Source organism: Odontesthes bonariensis, chromosome 7, assembly GCF_027942865.1.
Source record: "Odontesthes bonariensis isolate fOdoBon6 chromosome 7, fOdoBon6.hap1, whole genome shotgun sequence".
In the NCBI taxonomy this organism is placed as follows: Eukaryota; Metazoa; Chordata; class Actinopteri; order Atheriniformes; family Atherinopsidae; genus Odontesthes; species Odontesthes bonariensis.
The window spans coordinates 32,171,537-32,185,695 of record NC_134512.1 but is presented as its reverse complement, the minus strand read 5'-3'; the positions used below and the strand labels follow the sequence as shown (position 1 = coordinate 32,185,695).

The 14,159-nt window shown below is 41.5% G+C and overlaps 1 protein-coding gene across 1 annotated transcript; it reads right to left on the bottom strand.

Annotated features, from left to right (window-relative positions):
* Nucleotides 1-1,242: 1,242 nt before the first annotated feature.
* LOC142384797 (olfactomedin-4-like) lies at nucleotides 1,243-8,749 on the bottom strand. Its single transcript, XM_075471104.1, has 7 exons — nucleotides 8,662-8,749; nucleotides 8,431-8,553; nucleotides 8,119-8,337; nucleotides 4,329-4,482; nucleotides 3,098-3,325; nucleotides 1,920-2,088; nucleotides 1,243-1,799 (listed from the first exon to the last, which is right to left on the bottom strand). The coding sequence occupies exons 1-7, from the start codon at nucleotides 8,710-8,712 to the stop codon at nucleotides 1,364-1,366; spliced, it is 1,380 nt and encodes a 459-aa protein (XP_075327219.1). The 5' UTR covers nucleotides 8,713-8,749; the 3' UTR covers nucleotides 1,243-1,363.
* Nucleotides 8,750-14,159: the final 5,410 nt, after the last annotated feature.

Below are 14,159 nucleotides of genomic sequence, written 5' to 3'. Positions count from 1 at the left end.
AGCGACATGCATGTTCTTGACTTTCTTCATGTTGTATTTGTAGTTTGTTGTTGTAATCATAGTGAGACATTCAGGATGAGCATGGTTTTTGTGCTTGTTTTTGCCCTTTTTTAATTAAAAAACGATCCATTGTGCCTGCATCTCGCGCTGGCTAAAGGAGCTAGCATGCACTGCGGTCAAATGTGACGGTGGTTTAAGCGGGCTGCGTTGCCAGGTTTAACAGAGCCCCCTTTAGGAAACACCATTAAGCCTTAATTAAAACTTAATAAAAATACTTAATACTGTGCAATATTCACTGTGTGTTATTTGAAAAAAAATATTGTTATTATTACCATATTGTTATAAGCTACTATGCAAGTGCGAGCCACCGATTAAAGCTTGAGGAGCCACAAGAGTTGGTGAGAGGCTGGGGTAGCTTGTGGTTGTAGAAGAAAAGATGGTTGTTGTGGTGTGAGGAGCAGTGATGGCTGGCATTAGGGGAGTGACTCCGGGACACCAGTGATCGCTGTCTAGCCTCCTGGAGGTCGTGGGCCCAACTTGACAAAACACTGATGAAAGGAGGTTCCCACCTGATGACCCCAATGACATGTTGGTCAGCACTGCTCACTGGTCTATATAGGGAGTATTGTGATCAGGATATCTTCATTAGGTGCTGAGCCAGTATTAGAAGGTTAATTGTTGAATTTAGGGAATTATTCACTGAGTCTGGTCCAATTTTTTTGTAGAACAAGTTTCTTATGTTTATCTTGAATTTTACGTTGTTAGCTTTTGGTCATTTAAGCTACTCAACCCTTTAAATAACTCACATGAAGCAGACAGGTTTTGTAATTTTTTGTTTTGTGTACTCTGGAAACACAGATATTCCTGACATACATGGAAATAAAAATCCACTTAATTTGTACTTTATTGGCAATTGGAGTATTCAACGAAAATGTGTTAAAACTTCACAGCCCATCCTTCAGTTGGGAAACGTGCACATCTCGCTGCTGTTTGGTGCCTCAAGTGTTTGAAACTGTTTGATAAAGTCTAATAAAATGAGCTGAGGTGGTTCATTTGTTTGGTGTGTGTGTGAAACTCAGAAACTCTTTTTTCCCATCACCGATGAAACAATATCAACATTAATATACAGTCTGTCTGGAATGCTTTTCAGCGCCTGTGCTCACTGATTGATTTGAGTTGCTGTAATTTTCTAGTTTTAACTGACTCAAATGTAGCTCAGCACAATTTGAAATAAGAGCAAAGTAGAGAGGAATCGATTTATTGAAAGAAAATATTAAAAAAACTGAACATTTCAGTGATTAAGCATCGCAGATCTTTGAAGCCATTATTCTCATACAAGCTTTTAAGGAAAATTATCATCCGTTTACTCAAACAAAACCTTGTAGGACACCATGTAGGAGTCACAGTAGACATGGAGCATCTGGTCCACTGGACTGTAGTTCAGGGACTGAATGTTAGAAGACATCTTGTTGATGAAGATGCCAACGTTGAAGTTCTCCCTCCCCGTCGTAGTGTCGAAAGAATAAAAGATCTCCTCCATGTTTTTGTCGACGTGGCGTGTCGCGTACATCACGCCGCAGGCCATGAAGGTGTTGGTCACACTCTGCTTGTAGACCGAAGTGCGCCAGGTTTGACCGAGCTCCGGGTTTTCACCCTTCTCCACCTTGGACAGAACCATGTTGCCGAAGTCCTGGGTGGTGGTGTAGATCACCCAGACGCCGGACTCATCTGTGGCCAGGTCCAGGTCTGTGTACGAGTAACATTCACCGAGTTTGCAGAAGTTACCCTTTGAGTTGTACCTGGAAGACACAGAAGACAGAGTTGTCAGTGCCCCTTTTAGGCTTTTTTAAAAGAAAACAAGTCTTTAATTCAGGTGATGTTTTGAATCAACAGCTTAAAGACAAAGCTGAGCAGCAGACCGAGTTCCTTTGGGTAGTTGTACGGTGGTGACACTTTTGGTGGTGAGGTTGAATCGACATAAATAGTCTTGGTTGTAACAGTTGTAGTACAAGGCCCCTCCGTACAGGACATTATTTGGACCCTGGATGGTGTTGGTGGTCGGGTTAGCGGAGTGGATCAGGACATTACCTGGTAGAAAACAAAGAAAGAGGAGTAAAAGTAAATATTTGTTTTTATATCTGGCTCCTGGTTATTCTAATCCAGAGCGACATGGCAGATAATTCCTAAAGCACCGATAAAGGGATAATATATGAGTTAACTCGTTATTATCGCGTTAACTCGTCAATTATTTAACGCCGATAAATATTTTATTATTGTAAAAGTCTGTTGCTCACAGGCTTTTATTTTGTAAAAGTCTGTTTCTGTCTGCTGCGGAAAAGAAAGTAATTGTCGGATCCACCAAACATGGAGAAGGGTACGGAACTTTTCCTCGGCCATTTTCATTTTAAAGTTCTTCCAGACGGCGGAGTCGACAGAACCAAAGTCATCTGTAAACACTGCCAAGTTGAATTGTCTTCTCAGCGTAGTAGTTCCAGTCTAAAATATCACTTAAAGGTATACACTACTTTTAAATTCCTTTTTGGATTTAGCGTACAAATGCGATTAATCGTGATTAATCAGGGAAATCATGTGATTAATTAGATTAAACATTTTAATCGTTGCCCAGCCCTAGTTTTAATTGGTTCATTAATACTTTTTCACAAGTTAATCCTAATTAACTCGGATTTAAACACAATTTGTTCACAAGTGATGTCCAAACGGGAACCTGTTTATAAATACTCCGCTGAAAATAGTCTCCAAATTAATTCCCAGTTAATCCAGGTTGAGTAATGATTGTTAGAAACTATAATAACATTTAGCCAGAAGTCTTCCTCATTTATATACTTATGCTTTAAATGAGTTTCATCTTCAGAAGTGCCTCAGGCAGACTGTTTATTTCTGTCTCGTGAGGTTTATGTTCTGTGTCAAATTAGCCATTTCTTACCCGATTACCTCCCAGTAAACACATAGTAACGCACATTACGGTGAACCCCCAGGATTAATTACTTAAATGGTTTTCATTTGATCAGAAAGAATCAAACATCTGCTCCACAGATATAAGGCTTTAAAGTAACAGACGAACACAGCAGGTTCCTACCTGGGGTGCTCACCCCGATGATGAGCGCGCTCAGGCTGGAGTACAGACGGACATAGTTGGCGTAAATGTTGCTGGAAGTCAACATTACCAGCCAGTACCAGCTCTCTTTCCCTGCCTCAGGCTTGGGATCGCGACCCCAGGCTCCATAGGGATACGAGCCTGGATACTCTCCTGCGGTGTAGACCCTCGGCCCGGTGATGTTCAGAAGTTTACCGTGTGGACAGGTTCCTACGAGGAAAACGCAGAAGAATAAACAGATTTAAACACGATAAATAACTCCAGCTGGTCGTGAGGCGGGCAGAAGGAGGCTTTCAAGGCAGAGCCGAAGCACAGCAGAGAGGGAGGAGGAGCAACTCTAAAGTCTCATCAAGGTTACGAAGTTCTACTTTAACCCTCTGGGGTCTGAGCCCATTAATGACATCATGCGAACTGATCATGCCGGCGTGATCATAGACCTCAGAGGTTTAAGGAACACATTTACCTTGATTTTTTTCCCCAGAAAAATATCAAGACGGTAATAGAAACACAAAATAAACTAGGTCCAGCATTCGCCGTATGAAGTTTGAGACAGATTGGATAATGTCTGTGGGAGTTATAAGTGACTTAATTTTTTGTGGCGAGTCATCCAACTTGGATGCATCGCCACGGCCACGCCCTTTAAGTTTGAAAAAGTTTCCCCATGATTTTTCCCCCATGTCTTAAGAGTAACCTGGCCAAGTTTGAAGTCTGTAGCATTAAATCTGTAGGACGAGTTCGATCATATGCAATGCAATGGAATCGGTCAAAAATGGCACGAAAACGCACTTGCCCTCCAAAATGGCCGCCTTCCTGTGGACGTGGGAACATGGCAGCATGAGACTTTTTTGTGCGTCTGGGCATGATGAATGAGTGTAGCGAATTTTGTCGTCCCGTGCGAAACTAAGCCCAATGCGAGGATCATTTTTAAGTTTCGTAGGGGGCATCAATGAGCGACTCCCAAAAATATAAAGTTTAGATTGTTTCATGTCGTCGACTGGCAGGTGGTGCTTGCAAAATTTCAAGAGTTTTTGAGTACCTTTTGCAAAGAATCGGACGGAAGACGGACGGAAGACGGACGGAAGATTAATAAACCTTACAGATACATTAGGGTCCTTGCAGTTTCACTGCTCGGTCCCTAATAAATTGAAATCAGCCGATGTTGGTGCACAAAATAAACATTAAGTGACACCATGTATTTGACTGTGAGACTTACCGTGTGGAGCCTGGGTGGGTGCGACGGTGGCGTTGAGTCCGTGCTGGCAGACTTTTAGCTCAGATTTTAGACGCTTGTTGTCTCGTCGTCCCTTCACCACCTGCATGGTGTCGAACTTCTCCAGCTCAAGCATCTTTGTTTTCAGGTCCTCCAACTGTGAGACAGCACATAGAATAAAGTGTCGTCAAAGTATAGGTAATTTGATTAATCGTCCATACTAGAAAACCCTTGAAGACTCAATTGAATAATTAATATATGAATGAAAACAATCTGCAAAGTGTCCATACAAAGAAGGTTGAGAGTAGGGATGGGAATTGTTAAGAACTTAGCAATTCCGGTTCCATTATTGATATCGCTTATCGATTCGGTTCCGTATCGGTTCTCATCCAGTTATATACAGTACAAATGGCTTTGGCAGTAACACTTTAATTTCAAGTATGCACCAACATTGTATCTATTTTTGCCTTTTGTCATTTTACTTTTCTCTGACTCGAGCCTGTGGCACAGCGTCTTCCCAACATAAAACTTCCAGGTCCTGTTGATTGTAATAATGTTAGCGACATACTGTATGAATAATTTCAGGCTCAGAGACGGCATGCTCTGAGCCTCCCTCTGAACCTGCCTCTGAGCCTGCCTCTGAACCTGCCTCTGAACCTGCCTCTGAGCCTGCATCTGAGCTGCCTCTGAGCCTGCCTCTGAGCCTCCCTCTGATCCTGCCTCTGAACCTGCCTCTGAGCCTGTCTCTGAGCCTGCATCTGAGCTGCCTCTGAGCCTCCCTCTGAACCTGCCTCTGAGCCTGCCTCTGAACCTGCCTCTGAACCTGCCTCTGAGCCTGCATCTGAGCCTGCATCTGAGCTGCCTCTGAGCCTGCCTCTGAGCCTCCCTCTGATCCTGCCTCTGAGCCTGCCTCTGAGCCTGCCTCTGATCCTCCCTCTGAGCCTGCCTCTGAGCCTGCCTCTGAACCTGCCTCTGAGCCTGTCTCTGAGCCTGCATCTGAGCCTGCCTCTGATCCTCCCTCTGAGCCTGCCTCTGAGCCTGCCTCTGAACCTGCCTCTGAGCCTGTCTCTGAGCCTGCATCTGAGCTGCCTCTGAGCCTGCCTCTGAGCCTCCCTCTGAACCTGCCTCTGAGCCTGCCTCTGAGCCTGCCTCTGATCCTCCCTCTGAGCCTGTCTCTGAGCCTGCCTCTGAACCTGCCTCTGAACCTGCCTCTGAGCCTGCATCTGAGCTGCCTCTGAGCTGCCTCTGAGCCTCCCTCTGAGCCTGCTTCTGATCCTGCCTCTGAACCTGCCTCCGAGCCTGCCTCCGATCCTGCCTCTGAGCCTCCCTCTGAGCCTCCCTCTGAGCCTGCCTCTGAACCTGCCTCTGATCCTCCCTCTGAACCTGCCTCTGAGCCTGCCTCTGAGCCTGCCTCTGAACCTGCCTCTGATCCTCCCTCTGAACCTGCCTCTGAGCCTGCCTCTGAACCTGCCTCTGAACTAAATGTTAATATCAGATGGAAATTATTCATACAGTATGTCGCTAACATTATTACAATCAACAGGACCTGGAAGTTTTATGTTGGGAAGAAGCTGTGCCACAGCCTCCCCCGCAAGAGTTGCCGCCATCGCTGAGCAGCGTGTCAAAGGCTGTGTTCGAAACCGCATTCTTCTCCTACTACTCCCACTACTCATACTAACTTTTTGAGTAAGTATGTGAGTTTTAGTAAGCGAGAAGTTCCCGGATGCATACTAGATTCGCCGAAATGTTGGGTATGCATCATGAGGTTACTACTCATACTCAAACTACCCAAGATACAACGTAACGTAACGTGACGTCGCCGATCGTCATTTCCTGTCAAAACGGCAGTTTCAAGCTAGCTACAACATGGGTAGGTTCACTTCCTGTTTTCAAAAAAAAGGCACCAATTGTATCGTAATGGCTTTCCCTATGATAAAACGCAACGGGTATTTTATTTTATGAAAATAACCGGAAGTGCGTTGCTCACTACGGCTAGCTTTAGTAGCGCCGAATTCGTCGGAACAAATTTGTAAATAGCCGGTATTTTGTCAGGTTTTCAACACGTTGGGGTTCTAAACGACTACTTTCTCGCCTAAAAATGTTTCAAATGTTGCTAAAGTTTACAGAGTTTAGAGCTTCAGGCCGGCTGATTTCGGCTCGGGCAAGAAAATGCATTGTGGGTAAACACTCTGCATACTGTCTGATCGATCAGTATGCAGAATGGAAGTATGTAGTATGTAGTATGCAGTTTCGAACACAGCCAAAGACTTTACATTCGTGCAAAGTAGCTGCATGCTGTGTGGTCAAATGTTTCAGCATGTTGGAGGTATTTCCCCCTTTGATGTGATTCCAGCTCTGCACGTGTTGCAACTGGCCCTAGTTTTGTCCTTTTTGGTGAAATATAACCAAACTTTGGAGCGCTTCTGCCTCGATGCCATGTTGGAAACATTCTGAGCCAAAATACGTAGGGTGCTCATGACGCCATTGCGCAAATGTGTCAGACGTTAGCAGAACCTCTAAACGGGATCGTTAGGCGGATTAACGATTCCACGGAATCGAACTACAGGGAGCCGGTTCTCTTCGAGAACTGGTATTCGATTCCCATCCCTAGTTGAGAGTAGAAGAGAATTTACTGGTAATACGTTTTTGGATATTAAAGGTTTTAGTGACCATATTAATAAATGAATGAATATGAATACTGCTACATAAAGATAAATGCCAAAGTCAGTGTTTATTTAGTCTCACGGTGATGGTTTGATCCAGTTTTATCTTCTCTACATTGGCTTCCTGTTAAATTCTTAGTAGAATTAAAAAAATTTCTCCTTATATTTAAAAGCTCTGGAGTTGGATATTTCAGATATAACCGAACACTTTACTTTGAAACTGCAGGTTTATTTGTGATTCCCAGAGTTTCTGGGAGGCACTGATCATGTGAGAAAACTTATGCATTCTTATCTCTGGTCATGGTGGGGATGGCAAAGTGCTCCTTTACTTCCTTCAGAATTGTTACAAGTTTTTATATCTCAGGGTTTAAGCAGTAAGTATCCATGTGAAAATAATGTTTATTTTTTTTATTCACACTTTCTTATTCAACCCCTCGCTGCAGTGCCCCCTAGTGTTTGGATGAGGTATTAACAGTTTTATATTTTATTTCCTTGCCACATATAACATGATGATTATTAAATAATTTATAACATTTCCTTTTCCAAAAAAAAATAATTAGCTTATAGGAGTTAAGTGAGAGCTTGACTGTGTGTTTTTTTTTTTTTAGCCTAATGTTCAAATAAATTAAATAAATTCTGCAGATATATGATTACTCTGTGGTACAGCGATGAGAACAAATACGCTGGAAAAAATGCCCCTTCAAAAATAAGTAAAAAAAACAACAAATACAAGAGGTTTTGCTTGAAATAAGCAAAAAAATCTGCCAATGGAACTAGTCAAAATCCGCTTGTCAAGATTTTTTTAAATAAAATGTGATATTTAGGACTTTTGAGATAAAAGTGATCTTGAAATTAGCTTAAAAACCTCTTCAAATGTCAAAAAAAGCTTGTTTGATATGATATGTGACTCAAAACAATTTGTTTTCAAGACTTTTTCATTTAACAAGATATTCAAGATGTATTGTCTTCAAACAAGTCCCTATATCTGGCTGAAATGATACTTGTTAGGCAGTTGTGTCTGATATTAAGTGTAATGAGATATTTTGACTAGAAATGAGACAAATATACTTGGTAAGACTTGAGCCTATTAAGCCTCTTGGATGATAACAGTACTGAGCTTGTAAATCTACCTGATGGACGGTGTTATTCGTGAGGAGACTGTGTCCCAGCGTGGTGCTGTTGAGCTTTTCTATGAGCTGCCTTATCTCCGTCCTTTCGTTCTCTATAATGTACAAGCTGAGAACGCCGTACAGCTGTCCATCATTCTCCGTCTCCAGGATCGAGACATCTTCGTTCAGCTGGGCAAGACGTCGCCTGAGTCCCAGCAGCAGACTCTCCAGCTCCAGGGTCTGTGGAGACAGCAGAGATGACACAGCTCCCTGCATGGATACAGATACACAGAGCAGCACAGGTGGCTGGAGTTACTGAACAAGTCTGTTTACCTTCTGTGATGTGATTTTGCTGTTGCACTCTGTAACATTGCCTTCCACTGTTTGGAGTTTGCCATGAGGGAATGTCTTATCTGAGTGGTTCAGCTCACACGTACACTTCTCACGTGCAGGCACCTGAAGCAAAAAATGAGCAAAAAACATTCAAATTTGCAATAAAATGTTAAAATGTAAGGTTAGTTTAAGAAAAAGGATGTATTACTTTCAGTTTTGAGTGTTTCTTACCTGCTGGGTGACGGTGAAAAGAGCACACAGTGCGATTACATACGGCGTCATGATGGATCAGTGAGCCGAGCATAAAACTGTGTCTGAATAAAGTTTCATATCAGAGTCACTGACTGCTGCTGCAGCTTCTAACTTGTGAACACGCCCACGGACGCACAAATCATGTCGCTTTCCTACTTGTGGTCGAGATTGCATCATATGCGTGCTGAGCAGAATTAGATGTAAAAGGAACTTCTGTGGATTATCACATATCTTTGCAGTTTTCCTTCAAGACCAAATGGTGGTTACTGTTTTAGGCTTCTTAATCTGGTTTTACAGCCTGTGAATTTACCCAAATTGCAATAATGGGACACGACGTGATTTCCATGACAGAATCATGTCTGTTTTTAATACAGTGGGCCCAACGATCACGGGAATCCAATTCTGACTTTCAGCCATGTCTGATGCACACAGAGACGTCTCCAGATTCTCAGAATCTGAAATGATGTGCTGCAGATGACAGAATAATCACTCTTCACAATTTTACATTGAGGAACATTATTCTGAAACACAGTATTTATGAACTTCTGTTCATCTTTACTGCTGATAGACTCTGCCTCTCTTAGGTGCTCTCTTTTTATTGACTCATGTTACTCACCTACTGCTAATTAACATAATTAGTTGCAACATGTTTCTCTTTAGTACCATTTACTTTTCCAGCCTTTTGTTGTCCTCATTCCAACTTTTTTGAGACATGCTGCTGCCATCAAATTCAAGATGAGCTGATATTTTTCATTAAAAAGTAAAATATTAAAACATTTTATATGTTTCTTATGTTATATATATTAAATATTGATTTATTTGCTTTGAAAATCACTGCATTCTGTGTTTGTTTACATTTTACACGGGGTTAGCTAAGCTAACAGCTACTCTGATTGGCTACGCTAGAAGAGTGAATTTTGTTCCATCTGAAACGACTCCTCCCTGAAATAATTTTAATAGCGTTTCTAATGAATTCTTTATTAGAAGTTTTTACACTGAATCACTTTTCCATCAGACAGTTATTCACTTTGGAATTACATGTTCTTAGCCACAGAATCTCCACATCGCAGCATGAACCATCTGATGGAAAAGTGACCCCGTAAAACTATCCACAACCTCGTCTTTGCTCTGACTTCTATGAAATATTTTCGGTGTAAGTTCACAAAATTCACTCGCTTTGAATAGCTGTTAGTTTGAAAAATCAGGAAATTCTGAGCCTCTTTCTGTTATTTGACTTCAGATTTATCACGAGCCTGTTAGTATTGTAGACCTGCAGTTTTCTATTTATCTGCAGCCAAAAAGCCCCCAAAACTCAAAAGTGAGCACAAGAAAGCATGAAAAATTGACATTTCCGTCTGTATAGTCTCAATTAATGTTGAAAGAACTTTCCAATTCAACCTTTTCAGTACTGGGGACAGGAGGGGAACATCCAGTTTGATCCGCCTCCGATGAAGTCTCACTAGTGTTAGCTTTATTTTGATACCAACATGGTTTACACAGAGTTTGTAACTGCAGATAAATACTTGGATTTAATTTCCAAGCAGGAGTTTTGTATAGATTTGGTAAGACATTTATTTAATTTATCTCAGTTATAAGTCAGTGTTGTTTTAATTAGCTGTTTGTTCATTGTAATTGGAGTTCCGATCTTCTGGTGTTTACGTGCCAGACTGAGCCTGCAGTTAACAGTCTGAGGTTTATCGTCCTGCGGCTGGATGTCGCATAAGGAATCCACACGAAGACGGGAACAGTGAGTCATATCTCCGTTTTGAGGAGAATGATATGCATCGGTAATAACTTTTTTAATCAAGATTCAGGAACCGAAAGTGTCCAATCTGCACTGAAGGCGCAAAATAACCACAGAGGAAATCCACATTGGTTCAGAATAAAACATGTAAATGAAAAGCTTTCGTGTGCTCAGCTTTTTTAATATCTTAATATCTGTGGACGTGATAAAACGATTCAGACTTTATACACAGACCTCAAACAGTACCAGAGTGGGATCAGCAAAATGAATTTGACCAAAAGCCAACCATACTAATAACGTTAGAATTACAGTCACTGACATTATTTTTAGAATAATTAAATCTGACAGATTCAACTGTTTTATTTTTAATTTAAAAAAGCACACCAGGTTTTTCCTCTGGACTCGCCTTCATTTTTTATATGATTATTTCTGTGTTAGTTTGATCTGAATGTTAAACTGAAAATCACAGTGAGATGGCAGATGGACATGAATTGTGAATATTTTCACTTATTCATTGGGAGACCAAGAAGTTTTTCTTTTTCTGTGTATTTTGCAGAGGGGGCAACACTCATCACATTATGTCATAAAAAGAAAAGTAGTTTCCAGAAGACATAACAGGAATACCTGTTTTAGGGCAAGATATATGTTTTCCTAACCCTAAACAAGTGGTTTTTGTTTCCTAAATCTAACCAAACGGCAGCTGGAAAGACTGAAAACGAATGTAAAAATTCTAGTTAAGCTAGCTGTTGTAAGTTCTGGGTCTATTTATTGGCCCTTTTAACTGGGGTAGGTAATAGTAATGGGGGAAAGAATGGTTCCTTTTTCTTATCGACAACAAAAAATATCGCAGCTGAACTCAGTCTGGGTCTTTATCATACAACGTTGCTGCACAACAGCTTACAGTTCGAGACAAACATATCTTGAGAGTAGAAAAAAGATGGTTCCGACTTAGTTAGTGATGCACATCGTTTACAGATAATCGAGGCACAGCGACTGAACTGCGAAGGAAACTACAGACTTAACTCACAGCCATTAAGTGTCCCAATAAAAATACTTAAGAATCCTACTTCATGATTTTTCTCATTGTCAAATTCAACATCCAGTAAAAAAAAAAAGTAGAAATACTGAAGGTAAAACTGGGTTAAATAATTTCTTCCCTCGCTCATCATGGGAAATGTGAGATCACTGGGAGATACAATGGACAAGCTTCGACCTCTGATGAGGACACAACGAGACCAACTCTAACAGCGCTCTGTTCAGCTTTAAGACTATACGGGCAGACAGAGACTGCAGACAGAGAGGTAACAGTAAAGGAGGAGGATCACAGAGCTTGTTAACAACAGAAACAGTCATTGAAACAGAGCATCTCTTCACCCCAGATGTGTGATCTGTTGGCTGTGAATTTCTGTCAATGTCTTCAGAAACGTGGACTCCTCTCCAAGGAGTTGTTGCTGCAGTTCCACACTGCAGTCATCGACTTTGTCTTGCCCACCTCCATCACTGTGTAGTTCAGGGCTTTCAACAAGCAGGACATAACCAGACTGCAGGACCCAATAAGGACTGGGGAGCACATCATCAGTGCCAACCTGCCCTCGGTACAAGACTCGTGCTGTTCCAGGACTCGAAAGAGGGCAGGGAACATCATAAAGGACCCCTCCCATCCCGCACTCAGGCTGTGTTTGAAACCGCATACTTCTCCTACTTCTCCTACTACTCCCACTACTCATACTAACTTTCTGAGTTAGTAAGCGAGTTTGAGTAAGCGAGAAGTTCCCGGATGCATACTAGATGCATACTAGATTTGCCGAAATGTTGGGTATGCATCATGAGGTTACTACTCATACTCAAACTACCCAAGATGCAACGTTACTTGACGTCGCCGATCGTCATTTCCTGTCAAAACGGCAGTTTCAAGCAAGCTACAACGAGGGTAGGTTCACTTCCTGTTTTCAAAACAAAAGCACCAATTGTATCGTAATGGCTTTCCCTATGATAAAAGGCAACGGGTATTTTATTTTGTGAAAATAACCGGAAGTGTGTTGCTCACTGCGGCTAGCTTTCGTAGCGCCGAATTCGTGGGAACAAAATTGTAAATAGCCGGTATTTTGTCAGATTTTCAACACGTTGGGGATCTAAACGACTACTTTCTCGCCTGAAAATGTTTCAAATGTTGCTAAAGTTTACAGAGTTTAGAGCTTCAGGCCGGCTGATTTCGGCTCGGGTAGGAGCAAAATGCATTGTGGGTAAACGCTCTGCATACTGTCTGATCGATCATTATGCAGTATGCAGTATGTAAGTATGTAGTATGTAGTATGCGGTTTCGAACACAGCCACAGACTCTTTTTCTGGCAGGCGCCTTTGAGTCCTCCAGACCAGGACGAACAGACTCCGGAGCAGTTTCTTCCCCACAGCAGTCACACTTATGAACAGTTAACTGGCACAAGTTTGCACGACTATGCCATAGTTTTGCACAATCATTACTGTATATTTGGCATAAACATTTCTTATTTATTAATTTTTTTTTTTTTAACCAGAGAGACAACAACTGCCGGCAAATAATTCCTTGTGTGTGCCTAGGTACTTGGCAAATAAAACTGATTCTAATTTATGCATTTACGTGCTGTTTATCTGTTTGCTGTTATTGGGCTTTATGTGGCGGCTGTAGCTGACGAAGAGCAGTCCCCTGCCAATCGGAAGGTCGGTGGTTTGACTCCAGGCTTCTCTGGGCCACGTGTCGAAGTGTCCTTGGGCAGGACCTACCGATGTGTCCAGCACTTTGTAGCATGAATTTACACTTTGAGTGGACAGATTGACTAGAAAATACGTACAAGTACAGACTATGGTTGCTTTTTGGCCAGTGTAAAAGGGCTTTCGCTGTAGTACAGTGGAAGTTGAAAGGAGAATGAACAATCCCGCTTATAATCCATGACTTGAATGCAATTACAGATTGGAGCCTGTCCCAGCTGACACTGGGCGGGGTACTTTGTACAGGTCGTAGGTCAGTCGCAGGGTTTAGACGGAGACAAACATTCACGCTCACTTATATATCTGTAGTATTTGCTGTTATGAAGCAACTTAGTAGATTTTAACGATACACTTTCAGAGTAAAGTTTATGTAGTATTTCTAGGTTTACGTACATACAACTATTAAACATTTAAATTGTATGAGGAAACCTAAGTAAAACTTACTCTTCCCCCATAATTCATGTATTACGTTAATAAAATGTTTAATTTTACTTAAGATCTAGTTCTTACTAAATCTTAAAAATACAAGGTCGAAATTATGACAGTTACTCTAATAGAGTTTACTTCACCAAAAAGTCACTTTTGTTCAGTGTACTAATAAGCTGATATTATTCAATGTGAATATTATTTGTACTTTGTACAAACTGTAGAAAAGTAACATGGTGTCACGTTCTTCTTCAACAGAAAACCTGTCGTTGCATTACACGTTTTATGCAGGAAATTTTTCGAATGGGAAATGAGAACCAGAAATATCAATGATTTAAAAAAGAAAGGGGGAAACGGGAAACGTCTGGCTTGACCACAAGTGTTCAGAAACATGCTGTATGATATTTTTCATTTATAGAATTCATGCAAGTGGTTTTAAAGGTCAGTTCTGATTCATCAGAGACAGGAAGCAAGTCAGATCGTTGTGTGTGGTTTTTTTTTTTTTTTTTTTGTGACTGGGTGTATTAGAGAAATCAGAAGTGTAGCTTTGTGTCTTTGTGAG

Excerpts from the sequence above, each read along its gene's own strand:
- LOC142384797 (XM_075471104.1), bottom strand. The coding sequence starts at position 8,712 with ATGACGCCGTATGTAATCGCACTGTGTGCTCTTTTCACCGTCACCCAG. Across the intron at positions 8,338-8,430 it reads GCAAAATCACATCACAGAAG|ACCCTGGAGCTGGAGAGTCT; the intron begins GTAAACAGACTT and ends CTGTCTCCACAG. Across the intron at positions 1,800-1,919 it reads CAACTACCCAAAGGAACTCG|GTACAACTCAAAGGGTAACT; the intron begins GTCTGCTGCTCA and ends TGTGTCTTCCAG.